This window comes from Kwoniella europaea, chromosome 3 (genome assembly GCF_036810445.1).
Source record: "Kwoniella europaea PYCC6329 chromosome 3, complete sequence".
Lineage (NCBI taxonomy): Eukaryota > Fungi > Basidiomycota > Tremellomycetes > Tremellales > Cryptococcaceae > Kwoniella > Kwoniella europaea.
In genome coordinates, this window is record NC_089489.1 from 96,679 (window position 1) to 117,030 (window position 20,352).

General features: G+C 45.5%; 5 protein-coding genes across 5 annotated transcripts; 2 read left to right on the plus strand and 3 right to left on the minus strand.

The window, feature by feature from the left end:
• Positions 1–225: 225 nt before the first annotated feature.
• Positions 226–3,961, plus strand: V865_007888 (uncharacterized protein; the record flags this gene model as incomplete). Its single annotated transcript, XM_066231630.1, has 16 exons — positions 226–320; positions 386–480; positions 551–667; positions 732–847; positions 916–994; positions 1,056–1,132; positions 1,185–1,289; positions 1,359–1,434; positions 1,499–1,617; positions 1,672–1,879; positions 1,931–2,124; positions 2,198–2,911; positions 2,976–3,288; positions 3,382–3,549; positions 3,650–3,805; positions 3,873–3,961. 16 exons carry the CDS (start codon positions 226–228, stop codon positions 3,959–3,961), a joined length of 2,721 nt encoding a protein of 906 aa, XP_066087727.1.
• Positions 3,962–4,442: 481 nt separating this feature from the next.
• V865_007889 (uncharacterized protein) lies at positions 4,443–7,650 on the minus strand (the record flags this gene model as incomplete). Its single annotated transcript, XM_066231631.1, has 5 exons — positions 4,443–4,804; positions 4,881–4,945; positions 5,005–6,462; positions 6,518–6,569; positions 6,741–7,650. The coding sequence occupies 5 exons, from the start codon at positions 7,648–7,650 to the stop codon at positions 4,443–4,445; spliced, it is 2,847 nt and encodes a 948-aa protein (XP_066087728.1).
• Positions 7,651–8,528: 878 nt separating this feature from the next.
• On the minus strand, positions 8,529–10,506 carry V865_007890 (uncharacterized protein; the record flags this gene model as incomplete). The annotated part of the gene is made up of 5 exons (XM_066231632.1): positions 8,529–8,721; positions 8,791–9,183; positions 9,300–9,553; positions 9,623–10,311; positions 10,389–10,506. 5 exons carry the CDS (start codon positions 10,504–10,506, stop codon positions 8,529–8,531), a joined length of 1,647 nt encoding a protein of 548 aa, XP_066087729.1.
• Positions 10,507–11,757: 1,251 nt separating this feature from the next.
• V865_007891 (uncharacterized protein) lies at positions 11,758–12,843 on the plus strand (the record flags this gene model as incomplete). The annotated part of the gene is made up of 1 exon (XM_066231633.1): positions 11,758–12,843. The coding sequence occupies one exon, from the start codon at positions 11,758–11,760 to the stop codon at positions 12,841–12,843; it is 1,086 nt and encodes a 361-aa protein (XP_066087730.1).
• A 397-nt stretch (positions 12,844–13,240) lies between these two features.
• On the minus strand, positions 13,241–20,026 carry V865_007892 (uncharacterized protein; the record flags this gene model as incomplete). Its single annotated transcript, XM_066231634.1, has 16 exons — positions 13,241–13,360; positions 13,423–13,566; positions 13,625–13,682; positions 13,776–13,978; positions 14,058–14,699; positions 14,757–14,929; positions 14,982–15,535; positions 15,596–15,908; positions 15,967–16,253; positions 16,340–17,005; positions 17,373–17,791; positions 17,862–18,128; positions 18,193–18,431; positions 18,518–18,772; positions 18,850–19,767; positions 19,849–20,026. 16 exons carry the CDS (start codon positions 20,024–20,026, stop codon positions 13,241–13,243), a joined length of 5,436 nt encoding a protein of 1,811 aa, XP_066087731.1.
• Positions 20,027–20,352: the final 326 nt, after the last annotated feature.

Sequence of the window (20,352 nt, forward strand, 5' to 3'; positions counted from 1 at the left end):
TCCTCCCTCTTCTCTCTCTTTCATATCCATAACCAATCAACCATAGAACAGCAGATCACCATAGCACTCAAGTCTATCCTCTCATCAGCCTCAAGAGCATTGAGTCGCACTACCACGATCCCATATCCCCTTACTCGCTCTACTGTCACGACGATCATACCTAAACCTACACCTCTCGATTCATTCCAGTATCCCCTCCCTTCACTCCTTTCTGCCACAAACAAGATGGCTCAGCGACCACAATCTTCTCCTGTGGGAGAACTAGACTTCAAGGATCTAGTGGTACTCGTGACTGGAGCAGGAAGCGGTATAGGCAAAGTGTCAGTCGAATGTCCTATCACGATTCTACTAAGCTGATCTAGCGGTTTGGTCTGAACATATATAGCTATGCCAAATTCTTCGCTTCGAGAGGTGCCAAAGTAGTCATCAATGATGTATCTGACAAGTCTGCTCAGTCAGTCGCAGATGAGATCAAATCAGGTGTGTTCAGCTTACATCTTCTCAAGACGGTATAGACAGATTCAGCTGACAAGTTTTATGTAATGAATAGCCGGTGGTACAGCATCGATCGCACCTGGCTCAGTAGCAGATGGTCAACAAGTTGTCGATGCAGCTGTCAAAGCATTCGGTACAGTGCATGTACTGATCAACAACGCTGGTATCCTGCGTAAGCTCACAGGGACTCTTTCGCGCATTTGTTCGCACAGCTTACATGATGTTCTGTTATATAGGTGATAAATCGTTCAAAAACATGTCTGAACAAGACTGGGATTTGGTCACCCTCGTACATCTCAAAGGTGCTTATGCTTGTACCAAAGCATGTTGGCCATTGTTCAGACAACAAAAGGTCAGCTCCCCAATGACCCAACTTGTGTCCGATAGCATAAAGCTGCTAACGTTTGTTTCGCTGTACAGTTCGGACGGGTCATCAACACTGCTTCTGCTGCTGGTCTCTACGGTAACATGGGTCAAGCGAACTATTCATCTGCAAAGAGTGAGTTGAAGTGTCACTGATCGTGATAGCGCACGCAACTGATGTATTCTTGTCTGCGCAGTGGGTTTGGTTGGTTTTACTCGTACCCTTGCTAGAGAAGGGGCCAAGTATAACATCAAGACCAATGTCATTGTACCTGTAAGCTGACCCTTTGACGAAGGAGCATACTGAGCTGACATGTCTGACATAGATGGCTGCATCAGCGATGACTGAGACTATCCTCCCTCCCGATATGCTCAAAGGGCTGAAACCTGAGTTCATTGCTCCTATGGTCGGAGTGCTCACCGCTAAGAACGTAAGCGGCATACTTAGCTGCCGCAAGGACGGACAGAGGGATAATAATGCTGATGCACGCGTTGAGCAGGGTCCCGATGTTAATGGACGGATCTTCGAGCTTGGAGCGGGTTTCTTCTCAGAAGTGAGATGGGAAAGATCTAAAGGTAGGTGAATCCTCCGCTACTCAGAGGAGGAAGTCAACTATACTGAAACGCATCTCCCGAGCAGGTGCAATTTGGCGAACAGACGAGAGTTTCACTCCCTCTGCTGTGGCCGAGAAATGGTCAGAGGTTCAAAACTTCGATAATCCCGAACATCCGTTGAACAGCGAAGATGGCGATATGATGGTAAGTAACTAGATGATTTCAATCTGTCAATGTTTAGCTAAGGGACATGTATAGGGTTGGGCGAAAACTGCAAAATCACTTCCACCAAACAAGCAAGTATCACCTCCAATCACATTCAAGGACAAGACCGTCATCATCACCGGTGCAGGAGCTGGTCTGGGTAGAGATTACGCGTTGATGTTTGGTAAACTCGGTGCCAATGTGGTCATCAACGATGTCAGTAAAGATGGAGCGGAAAAGGTCGTTGAGGAGGTCAAAGCTCGTGGGTTCAGCTTGTGCTTGACTGAAGAGAGAAAGCTGACAGGTTATACAGTCGGCGGTAAAGCTGTCACCGCTGTATGCTCCGCTGAAGATGGCGATGCCATCGTCAAGGCTGCTGTGGACGCTTTCGGCACTGTGCATGTTCTCATTGCCAACGCTGGTATCCTCCGAGATAAGGCTTTCGTCAATATGGATGAAAAGATGTGGGATCAGGTCATACAAGTTCATCTCCGTGGTACATTCAAGGTGAGTGGTACAGCTTCACGGTCACCGGTGCGGAAAAACGGGCTTGCCTACAGCTGTTGATTGCTCTACATAGTGCGCCAAAGCCGTCTGGCCCATCTTCCAAAAGCAGAAGTATGGTCGAATTATCACCACGGCTTCACCCAACGGTATCTACGGTACAGTGGGACAAGCCAACTACTCAACTGCTAAAGCTGCCCTCATCGGTCTCGCCCGATCACTCGCCATTGAAGGATCTCGTTCCAACATCTTGGTCAACTGTATCGCCCCAAGAGCTGGCACAGCTATGACCGCTACCGTATGGCCTAAAGAATTCATGGAAGCCATGAAAGCTGAATTTGTCGCTCCTGTCGTCGGATACCTCTGTTCGGACGCTTGCGAAGATACCGGTACCTTCTATGAGGTATTTGGTGGATATGCAGCTCAGATGAGATGGCAGCGAACTTATGGAGTATCGTTCCCCAACGACAGGGAGTTGAAACCTGAATCGATCGTAGCTAAATGGAAGGAAATCACAACCTTCGACGATAGAGCTACGAACCCATCGTCTGGTCCTGAAGCTCTACAACAGATCATGGCTAACTTCTCCAATACTGCTGGCGAATCTGGGGGTGATAGCGAGAGCAACGAAGATCCGGAAGATACTCCTGAAATCAAAGAAGCTAAGAAGAACTCGCCTGAGCCTGAAGAATTCACTTATACAGAACGGGACGTATTACTTTACAATCTTGGTATCGGAGCGAAAGCAGATGAGCTACAATGGACATATGAGAATGCCGAAGAGTTCCAGGTAAGTTGAAATCGAGCTGCCGACAATGACCGAAGATCAGCTTACAATTGTTCCATGTTGATAGGCATTACCCACTTTTGGTGTCATTCCTCAATTCGGATCGTCCTCATCCATGCCAATGGACTTCGTACCCAATTTCAACCCTGCGAAACTACTCCACGGAGAACAATACCTGAGAATTGCCAAACCTTTCCCAACTTCCGGAACAGTGGTCAATGAAGTCAAATTACTTGAAGTGCTTGATAAGGGCAAAACTGCAGCTGTCACTGTTAAGGTTGAGACCAAAGACAAATCGAGCGGGGAACTGATCTGTGAGAACCAAAGTACGGTGATTCTAAGGGGTAGTGGTGGATTTGGTGGTAAAAAGAATGGATCCGGTGAGTACCGTTTCCTCGATTTGTACGGCTCATGTCAGCTGGATCGTTCCGGCCATGGTGATAATTGAAGCTGACATTCATCTGGGATATTAGACCGAGGATCAGCTACAGCTCTAAATACCCCTCCAAAACGACAGCCTGATGCTGTGGTCGAAGAGAAGACTACTACTGAGCAAGCTGCGATCTACAGGTTGTCAGGAGATTATAACCCGCTTCATATTGATCCTTCCTTCGCCAGTATGGGTGGATTCCCCAAACCCAGTGAGTCTCCTTCCTCGCCTTTTACCTCTCTCTCAGGTCTCAAGGGCACCGAAAAGCGTAAGAGCTTGTGAATCGTATCGTTGCTGACTCAATGTATCAGTCCTTCACGGTCTCTGTTCGATGGGTATCTCAGGCAAACATGTACTCAAGACATTTGGTCCATACAAGGATATCAAAGTGAGATTCGCAGGGACCGTCATACCTGGTGAGACGCTGGTCACGGAGATGTGGAAAGAGGGTGATAAAGTTATTTTTGGTAAGTGCATTTCTTCGAATGGCACCAGATAGGATACTAGACTGATGTTGGACTTCTGTGGAAACAGTCACTAAAGTCAAAGAGAGGAACGCCCCTGCTTTGAGCAATGCAGCTGTTACCCTTATTGGCGGTGAGAAGGTCAAAGCGAAATTGTAAGGATTGAGATGTGGTGAGCGGGGCGAGCGATACAATGTGCAGAGGTGATACGCATTTTGACCCGGTAAATAGTATATTTAACTTTTGAGACTCGATTCTCTTCTCTTCGTTGCTCAAAGTTCGTTGTAGTCAGTCATTGTATCTTGAAGTGAATGATGGGTACCAACATCTTATGCAAATATGTTCAAAACGTATTTTGGGTGTGGATTATGTTGTTAAAGGTGCATAAAGAAGATAGTTCATGTCAAGACTATCGATACATATCAAATATCGCATACATACTGCGTGATGTACGAGAACGTACCTAAAGGAGCACGTCCTTCCTTCTTTCCCGCCTCCTCTCAGCTTTCCCATCGTATTTCCTTGAATCGAACCTTCACCTGAACGTTACTACTATCTAGCTCCATATTCTCTTCACGCCAGATCCATTCATGCTTCAACTCCATCTATGCAAATAATGTTCTACTCGACTTCGACCACCTCAGAAATCATCAGGAAATTTCGCACCTCCTTCTTCACCAACGTCAACTTTGATCTTCTTCATCCCAAACCCTGGAGGAGGCTTCGGTCTATCACCTGGTCTACCTCCCCCACCGCCCATACCCTTCCCTCCACCACCTCCCACAGGACGAAGTGGTCCACCTTGACCGAAATGTTGAACTATGGGTGGACCCTTGGTTGGACCTCTTATACGATCTATCACATTCAACCTTGCGAATTTCTGGACGTTCGTACCTTGTCCTCTTACTCCTAGATCTTGATCCGAGGATGGTGTCCAGTATCGGACATGAGAGGTGGAAGAGGTTGGGTCAAGTTTGGGATTGACAAGGAATGGATGAGCTTCTGCAAAAACGGACAAAGTGGTCAGCATGTTACGACGGGTCTTGACTATTCTTGTATATGTATATGGGTGACTGACCTGTATTGAGGACGTAATCATCTAATGACAATACGTCAGGTTCAGACTGAAGTAAGAAGTGGTACCTAAAATGAAGCGATCAGCATACATATCGTATCGTTAATAATGACCATTTCAAACCCACTTGAATGTCTCTGCCAGCGCGAAACTCTCCATGTTATCTCCAAACCTCAATTGTCCTCTTTCTTTCGTCACGTCATCCACACTCGATATCCCTCCATCAACTTTCGCAGTCTGCATCCAACTGACGAACATCTTCCATCCCTTTTCTTGCCATTGTCTATCACCCGTCAATCTATACATGTAGAAAATCGATTCGATCGTCTCGGGTCGATTTATACCTCTCCCTACTACCTTCCTCGCACCTGTCGGTCTACCTTTCAACTTTTTCGCATATTTGACTGGGTCCATAGCTGGATCTCTAGGTTGGACAGGTGCTCCATCTAAATTCCATCTTAACAGACCACCCATATCTTTATGTGTCCCTGCGATAGTACCACCATTATTTATTGCATCTTCTATATCTTCAGATGATATTGGTGGTTTGTACGACTCCAAATTATCTATCGTTATATTCTCGTACATCACCGCTTCATCATGCGGTTGATACCATTCCATCACCTCTGGTTGTAAGCCCGTAGGCGTATCTGCAGATAACCAATAACAAGTTTTGGTTAATTTCTCAGCATCAACCATATCACCTTCTCTACCATTCAACAATTTCGCTCCTAATCCTAACATCGCTCCTGCGAAACAAGTCAGATGTTCTAACTCATGTATCAATCTTCCATTTTCGAATTTACCAATCGTGAACAATTCTCTGTCCGGTACAACTTCTATATCCTTATATAAGACCTCTTTGGCTTTATCGATCGATTCTTCATATACCTTCTTCCAAATCTGGGCATGTTCGTTATTACCCAAAAGCTTGTATGTCTTGATGAGATATTCGTAGTATGAATCTGCCAAACCACCGAAAGTGAATCCACCCGACTGGATGTGTTCTAATGGAGTATCAGGTTGGAACCACATAGGGATCAAGGGCGGCTGGGTCGAACGAGGTATAACTCTTTCTTCAAGGTAATCCATTGCTCTCTGAGCTAGATCAAACCATTTTCGATCATTGGTCACTTGAGATAATCTGATGAGTTCCAAAGACATCGATCCCACCTCTGCGATGGATACTGTAGAAAGATGAATCGTCTCTCCTTCGGGCAGACCAGGATCAATCCGACCTGCAGGCAATCCAGATACAGTATCGAAGGCTTTTCCCAAAACATTCGCTAGGTCTTCTGCTCTTTCTAGTAATAATTTGTCACCTGAAAGATCGTATGCTCCAAGTAATCCACCGAGATACCTGATACCAGTCTCGAACACCGGTAGACCGACACCTTTATCCCGTGGTAAAGCGTACACTTCACCAGTGCCTTCTTCATCTTCGGTGATATAGCCTGATGACCAGTCTCGACCGTTGACCCAATGGAAGTTCACTTGGTTGATATGTGCTCGGCAGAGGTTGTATTCGTCTGAGAAACCCATTAGCAGGAGAGTATCGAGGGAATCGATGATAGTCGCGCCCCAGCTAGAGAGCAAAACGTGAGTTGAATTCCTATTATGCTCAACCTAGTACCACTCACCCGTTGAAAGGATTGGACGGTGTCTGCGAGACAGGTCTGACCTCGTCGTGGCCTGTCAACAGTAGATCAGCAATGATTCCACTTTTAAGTCATCCTCTGATGTAGCGTAAAAAGGCAGTACTGTATAGTAAATACGTTTCATATATGAATCGTATACACCACCTGACTTGCATGTGGGTAAAATTGAGATGAAATGACGCCAAATGAAAACAAATCCACTCACCCCAAGCATGTCTCTTGTAAGCTTCCCAGGCATGTTTGAACCCTCTCTTCACCGCATCCCTTCTACCCTCCCTCTCCTTCTTCTGCTGAGCGTTCTCCCACGTATCCCTTCCTCTTGCAAATTCACTCCACTGGACCTTCTTCATATCGCCTTTCTGACCTTTCCAATCTTCCGGTCTCCTCTCTTCCATCCACATCTTCGACCACGCATCAGCGGATATGACATTCCTCGGTATCTCCTCGTTGGGCGGCGTAGGCGAGATGATCATCCGTAATTTGTCATCTGGATATACATCTTCTCTAGGTGGTGAGGACTCGCTCAAGTTGATCTCTGGTAATAACTCTTCGGGCGGGGGTAAGAGCGACAAGTCAGGATGTAATGGTGCGATAGGTTGAACCCAATCTTGAATATAATGATCACCGTTATTGTCAACTACGAACTCGTATTCTACTTCTGCCGATGTGGTTTTCGTAGGTTCATACCCCATGTTAGGTGGTGGTCGTTTAGGTTTACCACCAAAAGGTAGCCAGTTCTTCCACCCTTTTCCTCCTCCTTCATCATCTTCATCTTCATCGTCGTCGTCGTCATCATCGTCAATATCGTAATCATCATCTTCATATTCATCACCTGCTGACCAATCGTACCCTTGCCCGTGTTCATGATGAGGGGATGGTGGACCATGATGATGAGGTGGAGGGGGTGGTACGAGATTCCCATGCGGACCACCATTACCGCTCTCATAGAAATAGAATACAACTCCAAATAGGACTAATCCACCTATTATCCATCTAGGCTTCCTACTCACGATCCGCCTAGCGATCTTGGTCGGGGATGATAAACCCTTTTCGATATCTTGCGAATATGCTGGCGTGTAGGGCATGGTCTTTCCGTTCTGTTTGGGTGAGAGCATCGCTCGATGGCGGTAGTCGTATTGAGGGGATTATATAGTATCGATGGGATTGATCATAGAGGCTGCTATGTACCAGATTGGCATCATGATATCAGCGAAAGGTATATAAATACAAAGGAGATGTGTGGAAGCTTCTTACGGTTGATGGGTAGATTATGGTCGATCAAAGGGATGTGATTATAGAAGATGTCACTTGCCAGCTGATATCCTATGACACCTGCGATTCCTCTGAATTCCCGTTTTCCTTGGATGTCTACCGATCTGATGACTGTTGTATCCGACCAGCGGGACGTCGATGTAAGTAGCTGAAGCTTATGATATCAGGTGTCACGGTGAGAATGAATGTGAATGTGGTGAATGTGACAATTGAAATGAACTTTGACCTGTGACGCGTGGACCGTTGTTGCTCGTCTTGGCACCTTCCGCTTCCTGTGGCAAATCAAAGAATCAAGATCTGATAAACTCCACTCCAGTCCTTGTGGTACCTGTCTCATATCGCAGAGCTTATGCATCGGCTATTTCAAGATCTGAGAGGGATGTCACCAGCATATGCCGGTATCGCTCTGATCGATACAGGACATGATCATCAAACGGATTAGGCGATTTGAGATGTACTGTCATAAACAATTGACAAATGCCAGTGGCAACCATAGTATGATCTCAAAAGCTGCCTCATCGAATACTATTCGATATGCACATTGCATGTCATTCTTCTATACCTCTAACCCAAATTATAACGTTGTAAAATGTCTATTTCTGATCAAATCCAGTTTACCGTGTCTACAGTAATGCATTAATTATACTTTTATGTGCAATTTTGGGTCCTTTTCCTTTTGGTTCACCATTCGTTTGTGCTCGACAATACCGCTCTAGTCTCTTTAGCCCCTTCGCGCTCGACCATTATAATCCTTTCCTAGAACAGCTGTGTAATTTCCATGACAGTCGTATTCCCAATCGATCTCTTCAACTCTCTGCTGCAAAGCTCTCACCACGTTGTCGAACGAGCACAATCCATCTTTGTTCCACTCGCAACCTTCGTACGATTGATCGATAGGGAGAACAGCGTCGTTCCTACGGTATCACGATGTGCATTGTATTAGAATTCGGCGTTGATTATGACAATGCGGATGAGGGACTTACAAGATGAATCTGATTTGCTTGGAAGGAGAGGTATTTTGACATTCCAATACCTGAATGACCAAGTGAGTAGCGAATGGAACAACTTGAGAAGCTTTGAAAGAGCTCTGAGTCCTCTTGTCGGTAGGTAAGGGGCCTGAACTGAATAACGCTGAAAGGTTCAGAGCGGTGAATGTATCGAGCAGAATGACTTCGTGAGTTGCATCAGCGTAGATCGACTGGTTCAATGGGAAGTAGGTGGGGTTATTGTCCAAAGTCGAGTTGATCGAGTTGTCCGCTGCGGGATTGGGGGTCTGAGTGAATCGAGCGACAAATTCTGATAAGAAGCCTTTACCCTGCGCGGCGGCGACAGGTGATCCCGCACCGTTGTTGTAGTAGAACGAGATGTCGTAGTAACTAAGGCATTATACAAATTGAATCATCAGCACTTATCCCCAACCCAATGTACATGTTGAAATCACGGAAGCTCGCACAACATGGAGATGGTGAAGTATGGCATATGAGACACTCACTATTCGTAATTCTCAAAGTCCTCTTTTGTGAACAATTTACAGAAAGCCGAGTAACCCAACGCATCTGTCTCGTAGGAACACAATTGGAGCATAGCGATAATATCGGTCGAAGTGATATTAACTCCTGTTATTTGACCTTGAAGCCTATCGATCGTTCCATTGAAGGCATTCTTCGCAAAGGCGTTGGCAGCTGTTGATCCTATACTTCCTCGAGACGCCACGTTCGAGTTGGTGCAGGTCTCATACGGCGCTCCCTGAACATTTCATATATTCAGCCTTGGTACTTTGATGTGTGAGCTTTGTTCTAGTACAGTATTACTCACAGTATTATTGACACCCGACGTTTCAACCATGATTTCAATATTGACCTGATCCATATACTCTGGCACACCAAACATACCCGCCGCGAAATTCTCAGCGGTCTTTACCATCCTATCCTGCGATTCAGTCCTGAAAACAGGTAAAGTCCCTTGTTCCGTGAAGTTATTGAGGAGATATCCATATTGTTGTCTGAATGCAGCACCCAAAGCGAAATTCTGTAATCTACCACTAACAGTCAAAAGCTCTGCACCCAACTTGAATGTCCAATCGTTCAAAAATTCCAATTCTCCCCAAGCGTTAAACCCTCCTTGTTGTTTGGTGGCATTTGCCATCTTCCCGCTGAATTGATATGGTGCTGAACCACTCGTAGGATATCGCGCACCGTGTCTGTACAATAGATGGACCTGGGTGACTGAGCATCCCTCAGGAGCCAAAGGGGTGGTATCGTTAAGACCGTAAAACGAAGATGGGACTGAATACCATGGTGAAAGGTTACCCCAATACTTTGATATGTCGATGTTCTGGTCGCCATCTTCTGGTTGATCGACTACCAAGGGATAAGATGAGAGTGATCCGGTATTGTAGGCGTAGGAAGCGGCTGTTTGGACGGCAGCTGGCTCTACACCGGTCACGGTCACTCCTGGGTATCCTACGCCGGTCTCCCCAGGGAAAAGATCGCTGTTGACTTTGGCTATGGCCCATCGCAAGAGTAAGTGAGACTGTTCTTGGAGGAGACAAAGGCAGGCTGGCAAAGGGTCATGCACTTACTACCTGTGGGAGGGAATATATCAGAAGTGGTAGATCCGACATACGCTTCTGCTTTTTTGTCGAGGACTACCGCACTGGCAAGGTAAGGCAGCAAACCAAGTAAGACCAATAGCATCATTTTGTCGGATGGTATATGATGGTATCAGATTGGGAAGGGTTGTTTCTTTCACATTTTGCTAGAACGGACTACATATATATATATATACTCGAGCAGATATCTTCATGAACTTTTTCGTTCTGGTCTGCTGCAGCGTTGAACGTCATCGGGAGTTTGATTTACCCGAAATTACAGTATATTTTGGCAGGCACCATCATGATCTTTTGATCTGTTTGAACGTGCGTTTTGAATGCGGGCATCGCCGTTCTATTATCGCTCAGATAGTTCTAAGAATAGCTCGTCCGACTCACGTTCATCGCCAAGCTGACATGTTGAACCTCCGGTAGTTGTGTGAGTTTGAAGAACGTTTCAAGAATGTCAGGATTCCAGTGAGTGGAAGTCGCCATCGTGTGAGGACCGATAGATTATTGGTGGTCCCTGGAAGCCAGTTGATTCGCCCGTGGACGAACAACGGGAACGTGCACGTGTACCATCTAAAACGAAGCGATATGACAGAAATCTAGATAAGGCTTTGAGAATGAGCTGGCCGGTCATACCGTTTGAGCCATTAGCAACCATCCGCTGTGAAGGATTTCACTAGCACATGGACTCTTCAAGGAATACGGCTGTAAGCGATATACTTACAGGAACGAAAAGACGTCGGGGGAGTGACGCACGGTGTAAATCACATGTTAACTTCTTACGTTTTACTAAACCCTAGACGGAGACGTGGTTTGTCATCGTGTCTATCAGCTCGAAGACGTACATCCAGATCCAGCGAGCTGAGTGATCCTTTCTCATCCTGTGGATAGTCGTCCTGAATTGATGCCGTCGATTCCACTGACTCCGTTCAGCTCAAACTGAGTGACCTTTTGTTTCCCTGGTCGTGCATATTACTTCATCCCATGGATGGGTAGATGGTCATAGATGAACGGTGATGCTGTAATGGCCGAACTCGCTCGAGCTGTAAAGGACTGTCTCGCGTGGCTTTTCACTAGATAACGCACTGACCTTATATCGCACTGACCACCGTGATTTGGAAGGGTGTGTTCATGAAAAAATCGATCTCTGATTCTTCTTGTGACTTACTTTCCTCGCGCTTTCACCTTCCTCTTCCACTGCAACTCACCTCTGCCTCCATCCTCAAGTCGAAGGCAGCAAGGTATCCCCAAGTCAGTGATCATCTCCCCTCATCAGCTGGAAAGGGTCATGAGCTGACGGTGAGATGGTAGATATCCCCGAGTACCTCTCACCTGCTCCATCACCGTCAGCATGACTCCTTCGGGTACACGTCATAACCCCATCCCCAAACCCGATTCTCCTCCTTGCTCACCGTCCTCATCCTCACCATATTCACCTTTCAAAGACTCCAAACCACTCTTCAAACTCATTCAGTCACTTCCGGACGACGTTAGACTTCAAATCGTTGATACCCTCTCCACCTCCTCCTTCCAAGACCTCAAAACACTCACTCGCTTATCGCGAGACTCCTACGATCGATATGCTCCAATCCTATACAAGAGACTACACATCAAATCGTACGATGTGCCCATCAAGATGAAATTGTTGAACCCCAAATATCGTAAAGGGTATCATCCATTCACCGAAGAGGATGAAAAAGCCTATAAGAAGTATAAGGAAAGGAGAATGGGGATCATGGAGTCTTGTGAATCACTTAGATTTATTAATGAAAATGATATCAGAGCGACCTTAGGGCTGGTATGTGAATTTTCTATTCATCGGGAGATCCCAGGAAGTGATGAGAGTAGTATTAGACCAAGGGCAAGGGTATTTGGGAACGTCAAGTATCTTATATTCCAAGGAAAATCTTCGACCATAAATCATAGGATAGGTTATAAAGATAACAACAAGGTTTACTCCTCAACGCTCCTATGGAAGAATTTGAATCCGACTCATATCTGCCTAGACGATTCACCAATCACCTATCATCGATCGTCACTCAATGTCTCAGCGTTGGTAGATCGTGAATTCAACGATAATAACTGGACCAACGTCTCTTCTGTAACTTTACATAATATCGAACATGTTATAGTTCAATTCAACCAGAAAGTGGATCAAAGAATCTTCTTCAAGGTGATTGATCAATCTCGACCTCAACCTCAGCCTCGACGTGATCATCGACAGGTGGTATTGAACGAAGATGATCTCATCATATTAGGTCTACTCTCAAGAACAAGTGCCGATAATACGACTAAGAAAATCGAAATTCTCAATTGTCCGAATAATCGAAAGGTCTTACTCGATCGTCAACTAGAAGGATTAAGTCCTATCGATGGAGTCATCGAGTTTTTCGATAGTGAAGAAGGTGAAGCTTGTGTCTGTTGTGGGAAAAGATAGGATGATAGGGTGAGTCACACTGTTATCGATCTTTTCTTGAACCTACGGCCACTTCTCACCATTGTGCGTTACTTTACCAGGGTCAGTCTGTTGGATCAGATTAACTACACGATTAGTGGTCAGCTGCCAACAGGCTACAGAAATTTGTGTCAAGATGAGAACATGTTCTCGTCTTTCATCAATACCGTTTCATCATCGTACGTAGCTTGTGGATCTAGATCTTGTACAGAGTTTCTTGCCTTTCGACGTCGTATCCCGGTACGTCGTAGTTCAAGTGACTCTATCCAATCTTTAACTTTGATCAAACATTCCATCGCTTTCGAGAATATTTATTCATGTGACTAGGCAGAAATACAGTATATATGCGAAATGGTACTTGTACATACATGTACAGTCATCACACACCTAATAAGGTACCTAATGCCCAGCCGTACATCGGTAATATCAAATTATCATTTTGATCCGAGAAAGCTTCCAGCAATGTCGCCAGAGTCGTAGTGATAGTATATGGCAAAGGCTACATCGTTACAAAGGGTATTTCATTAGCATTTGACATGATCCCTAGATGACTCCACTCACTTTGAACGGATCTACTACCCCTAACATCCACAATGATCCCGAACAAGCCAACATGGAAAGTAAGAACGCTATACTACCTTCTATTGTTTTACCTGATGATGTGGTCCATCTGAGTCTACCGATCTTGCGTCCCACTATGCTTGCCTACCGTAAAAACACAGTATCAGCTAAACCTTTCTGAAGGTAGCTCATATCAGCTTACCAAAGCATCTCCTATTCCCAGTGATAGTACTCCAAAGTAACATAGTATCTCAGATGGTCTATCAACAGTTGAAGATAAGATTATCAGCCCCGATATCTCATATTGAATCGTATCGCATATTGTAGGACGATAGGAGGAAGGCCGAACTCACCCTTCAAGCCATAATGGTGAAGCACACCCAGCCAAAAGATAGAAATGACTTAGAATAGCCGTCCCCGAATCTTTATGATCTAAGAATTCATTTAAGAACAAATGGACCGACACGCCAAAAGGCCATAATGCGAAATACCGTATGTACTCTGCGAAATTGAAGGCTGCAAACGCCACGCTGAATGACAAATGGGTGAATGCAGGCTAAAACATACGTAAGGACATTTCAGCTTGCTCATCAGTCGAAGATTTTCAAGACATGGAGACGAGGGAGAAAGCTCACATCAACAGCTATACCAGGTATGAACATGACCACAGCCAAAGCGTGGAAGAACTTTCTTCTTGCATTGACAGACAAAGTAGGTAATCTTTGATCGGCGGCATCCATCATTGAACTTGCCACTCCACTGATCGTATCTCCTTCTTGAGTAGGGATCGGATTATTCGCCATTTCACCTCTGGTAGTATTGTTATTTCCTGGTCCAGGGACAGTGTACCTTCTATGTCTTCTTGCTCTGTTCAGCTGTCTGTTCCACCCCGCTACTGATATAGCAGCCAGACCACCCCAATAACTTATAAGAACAGGTCTCGTCCACGCATGTTCACCTTCAAAGAACCAATATACCACCCATACCCATGGATTACGTCCGCCCAGTAGCCACTGCGTCCACAATCCCACCAAGCCTCCACATACTAAGGCTGATCCACCGTAGAAGCCTAGTGCAAGGAGTCGACGATGTACGGGTTTCTCATGGGGGAAACGCAATCGATGAGCGGGTTTCTGAGCCAGATGACGCGATAGGTATAGTAAAGGGGATAAGAGGAATCCAGCGAGTAAGGACCCAGGTATAAGAGCAAGCTGGAATGTGAGTAACGGCGTGGGAAGTCGGTAGGTCTTGATGTAAGGTGTTTGCAATAACACGATCTAGATTGGAAGGAACAAAAAGTCAGAATCTGCCTTCAGGTGTTATAGATGGCTCACCTTCATTCGAGTAAGGTTGACTACCTCCATGAACAGTGCTGTCGCAGCATTACATACTACGCCCAATTCGCCAAGGGTGAAGCCTCGTCTGGCCAACCTGACACATACGTAAAGACTGAATTGGTAGAATAGCGTAGCGATGACGATATCAGAAGGTGACATGTCTACTTGACCTGGATCAGCGAAGTTGCTCAATCTCAGGCCGGATACGTGGGAACGACTCACCGCCCCATACTCCTCTTCCTATGATGGCAGTAACTATCTTCACGATCACACAACATCCAGTGACCAGGAAAGCGAAACTTACTACACTTCGAGTCCGTGTCCATTCGCCCAATCTGAGCCAGTACGTACCGCTCGATTGCTGAGCGGAAAATCTCGCGTGATCGCTATTATCTCTTTCCAGACTAATTGCACCGATTTGAGGGGATAGAGGGGTAAGAGGAGACTGTTTGGATTGTTTGATTTCGAGATGTAATGATCTTGTTAGATGGACGAGTAAGACGAAGCTGCAAAGAGTGAATAGTTGAACAAGATTACGTCTGGACGTGACTAATGCTGATAATGCTTTGATTGAATTTGTTGGTGGGGTGTCCATTGGGTTCGCGAATCTTCGAATGGGTGTGGAAGGTAGCACCAGAGGAAACTCGATATTCCAATTGCCAGGCAAAGGCGACACGGGATTGCTTGATAGTTGAGTCAAAGCAGCATGTAATAAAGCGGATGCTACTAGTGGTCCAAGTAGTAAAGCGAAGAAGATACCGTCATCCAGACTTTCCCTAAAGCCGGATCGTGTAAGAAACAACTATTCTAGCTTGTAACGGGATGAAGTCGCTCACCTGTATTCCCTAGGTTCCGTACCCCATAAACAACCTCTGCCTCCTATTCCAATCTGACCATCTTCGTCCATGTATCCACTTCTGCTTCGATCATCTTTTCCTACTAGAAGCGGTGACATCCCAGGCGCTGAGTTGCCGGCAGAACTCCTACTCATTCGTTCTCTGACATTTGCCGATAGTAATGAATGAGGTTGTAGTTGGGGTGATTGAGGCCTACCGTTCATCGAAGGTTGAGGGGAAGGTAATTTCAGTCTGGTCGGTCGGAATCTGACGCAGGTGTATATAATGGATAACCCTACCAAGAGACTTATCTCTGCACACACAAGTCAGCTATACTGCTTACCCTTGCGACCATGCGTTGCGAAGCTCACCTCCTGCTAAAGCTTTTTCACCCCAGTCACAACCAAGTTTCCATATTCCCAATATCACCGCTGAGAGCAGTATAGCATTCTCACATCGTTTCCTCGTGATTCTCAGCCTCAGATTTACAGCTCGCCCTTTACCTTTCCTATCGGACCCAAAGAGGGGTATCTGATATCCAATTTCAGCAGGAAATAGGGTATATGCAGGTGGTACAGGATGATGGTGGGTCGCTTTAGAATGCCGTCGTGCTTGGGCAGAATTGCGGTTCAGAGGAGGACCAGGTGAGGGAGTAGCTCTAAACATGCAAATCAGCTTGATCAGCTTCGACTTATTATTCAAAAACGGTAGTATTCTTGGTGAAATCGTTTATCTGTGACTTACACTCTGTCCTGTTCGATCTGTTCCGCAACTTTCCTCCTCTGTTTCACCAGTTCATTCTCTATCTCCGTTTGGTCGCCATTTAAATCATCCAGGTATTCCCTATCATCTTCGCTCCCGCTAATCCACGAAGGTGAGCTGGCAGATGCTCCATAACCATATTGACTGGTTGACGCATATTCATTATCATTTCCATTTCCATCTCCATCATTCTCGGTGACTACAGCATCTCCGTTCCCCTGCGGACGGGTTGCTTTGTCGGGTTGAAAACGGGGTAGAGATCCTCTACTTGGGGCTCTGTTCTTACTTCTTATCGTAGAAGATGAGCTCATACCGAAAGACTTCCTGGAAGATCGTCCATTGGTTCCAGTACTAGGTCCCCCGGCCCCTGCCCCAGTGGGAAGAGGGGAGGACCTAGGGGAAGATGTAGAAAGGGCTGATTCGGGAGGTGGGGAAGGTGAAGATGATGAGCGTGACAATGATCTTGGTCTGACGCTAGGCCTATGGTGATGATGGTGATGAGAGTGGTGATGATGCCCTCTAGAGGGTAGTGGGATTTGAGAGGTCACTTTGATGATCTGTCTATGCGCGATGAAAGGAAGGATAGTAGGATCCGGATGACCGAAAGTTGCTATTCGGTGTCGGAGACGTTGGTGGAACGCTCCGTTACTGAAAGACTATATTGAGGTCCGACTTCGTTTGGCCAGACAAGAAGGCGAAGGTTCCTCTACTTGTCGTTTTCGAGTCAAATGTTGGAGGTGAGATGCGAATGATTGCTGTGTTAATGTAAATGTTGATGTTGTTTTCGGTGACGACGTGGTTCATCAAAGTGGAGGTGGAAAGTGACAAAACATCCTGAATGACTTCGAGTTCACTGCTCTACAACATTGAACGTTCAGATGCAGTGAACGGAATGATAAGCTATCAATATGACGGGACAAAGAGGCATCGCCATGCATACACACAAAGAAAGAATGCAACTTATATACTAAAATGGAAACAAGCAGGGTTCTCTCAATTGTCAAGTCCACCTTACAACTTCAACCTCTTCCCACCTTCTCTATTACTACTCTCCTCACCACCCATTCCTCGTTTCTTCGACTTATCAATCTCCTTATTCCCTTTGCCAATGACCGTCACACCTTTCCCAGATTTTACTAATCCCTTCAATGCCTCCTCTTTCTCCTCTCTAACCGATTTCTTCTTCTTGTTTCCATACAGATCTGCCATACCGCTCAATTTCTTCTGTTGGGCTTGTTTCACCTTTCGGTTCTTCTGTCTGGCGCGCTGTGCTTCTTCAGGAGTCAACTCGGATCTAGCAACGAGAGAAGCCGATGAGGGCGGTTGGAATAGTTCTTCTGGTGCTAACATAGTTGAAGTGCCCATGGTAGATGGAAGGGCAGTTTCCATGGACGTGGTAGGTAAGTCAGAGATCGTACTGATTTGAGCTTTAGGCTGTGGGAATTGATGGCGCTGTCAGCACCAAAACACGACAAGTAAATCGTCCGGGAAGGAAGATACTCACAGCCTTGGGAACAAAGTTCAAACTACTCAAAGCATCCAACTTGTAACAGACCTCATCCCATAGCTTATCGATCTCATTATGTTGCTTTTTCAACTTTTCATCACGTTGATCCGTCACTTTCGTACCGGACGAAGCAGCTTGATATTCTTCCTCGTATATCTGAGCAAGGGATTTGTTCGACTGAGTATCTTGTAGTTCGAAATACCTTGATGGTAAGAATGGCGTAAGCTCGTAAGCTCGTACCCGGACTGGCGAATCAAAGTTGTTCTATGATTGCGTATCACATCAGCAAACCGACTCTGTTCAACTCAGCCCACGGTAAAAGACTCACATCCAATATCCTAGTCTTGATGATTTCCTCCAAAGATTTGACACTCTCATCTGTAATGACGGGAACGACTTTTTGAACTTGTTCGAAGTCCAAATTTTCCTCCAGTAATGAATTTTCAGGTCTAGCTTTCGAGGTAGCTTCTCCTAATAATGTCCAATCTTTCGGTCCGACAGCTTCAGATTCTAATTCAGCAATCTGCTGTGCCAGAGCAAGTTGCCGCTTCTCATGATTTGATAAGTCTACACGATAAGGTAAGCCATTAGCTAAATTGCACTTGCTTGTAGGGACAGAATTGCACGACAATCAGATGGTATAAATGACTCACTCTTCTCCTCTTGGTCTTCTTCGTCATCGCTGTCAAACAAATCACCTTTCATACGTCCCATAGTTTCGTACGCGGCATTTTCATCATCTTCTTCTTCGCCGTCTTCATCCATAAGATCATCTTCGTCGAATCTCACGCCTTTTCCTTTTCCTTTAGCTTTGACTTTCGTTTCTTTGGCTTTTCCTTTGCCTTTAGCGGTAGCAGCAGGTTTGGGTAGACCTCTTGGTTTTTCGAAGAAATCGGAGTACATGATTTCTATGTTATTCTCAGATCAGCTTCGTCGCTCACAGATTATTGACTGCAAGACATTTCTTGCTGATTAATAAACTCACCTTCTTCATCCCCTGCACCAGAAAGCATCATATCCCCTACATCCTGCAATTCCTCTTCATCATCCTCATCACCTCCTAATCTACCGGAAGTCAAACGTCCAGCTTCTAGTTCTTCGGTCTGTCGATTGAATTCGTCGATGGAGAAGAAATCGTCATCAAGGGTTGGATGTGCTTTTTTACCTCTTTGTTGTGGTTGAGAGGGACCTGCACCAAATAGAGCGGACGTATCGTCGTCTTCGTCATCTTCCTCTTCCTCTTCTTCGTCCCCCTCTTCCTCATCGTCCTCATTCTCCTGGTCCTCGTCCTCTTCTGCTTCATCCAGATCGAATTCATCCATCTCGACATCTTCTTCCTCTTCATCACTTCCTTCTAACTCCATTTCTTCTTCTTCGCTTTCAACAATTCCCTCATCCTCTTCTTCTTCGCTCTCACTGAGTTCCTCATCATCGCTATCCTCATCATCATCCAAATCATCCATCAACTCCCTCAGTTCCTCATCATCCATCTCAGCAGCCTGCGTCTCCCCAGACTCAATCAACATCTGTCTAAATTCCTCTATCGTCATATCTTCATCACTGTCATCTTCATCTTCAACATCGCTTTCCAGGTCCTGTAGTTGATCTTCTTCTTCTAGGTTATTGGACCCTCCAACTTCTTTGACGACCTTCGATAAAGCCTCGGAACGTAATTCCAACTGAGCCCATACCTGTTCCGGATCCAGTCCATCTACTGTCAATACCGATAATGGGGTATACGGTAAGAAAGATTCGACATCTGGCTTAGCATCCTCTTGTACTTCGTCCTGTTCGAATTTTGATTTCTGTTTGGATTGAGAGCGGGTATTGATGGATGGTGGCTCGAGTATCGATAGGAGGAAGGGATGTAAGTGAGAATGAGAAATTGGTTCAAGTGATATACCTACAAAGGTATACCATTAGCCCAGACTGCACTATGGCAACCTTCTATATAGGTGATCCCCCAATGAAAGATGGTACTCACCCAAATCAAATATATCCTTGGTTACTTGCAGGGCTTTCTCAGCTACTTGCTCATCGCCCTCAGAGGAAGCTAATATCCATGGTTTCTCTTCGATGAATTTCGATAATTTGCCCAAACTTCCTGAAAGTGGCTGAGATAGTAATTCTGGTATGGGTCCTGGTTCATTGATCTCTGACATCTTGCTTTTTATTGTCTAGATAGTGCTATGGGGTGTACTGCTGTAAAGGTCAAGATAAAAATCAAAATTATCTTGTTGACGGGAGGGACTGGACATGGAAATCTTGAAAATACCAGATGATAATATTCGGATCCGATCATCTCCACGTGGGAGTACAGCAGTTTATGCCACGTCACTCTCGAGATGCATGACGGAGAGGATGCGAGGGAAAATAGCTCTCACCATTGAGGAATGTACGAGTCTGCGAAACATAGTCTAACTCTAAAATTAGTACCATACGCATGTCCAAATGCTCATCATCATACCTGTGAGAAAATCTCTGGTTG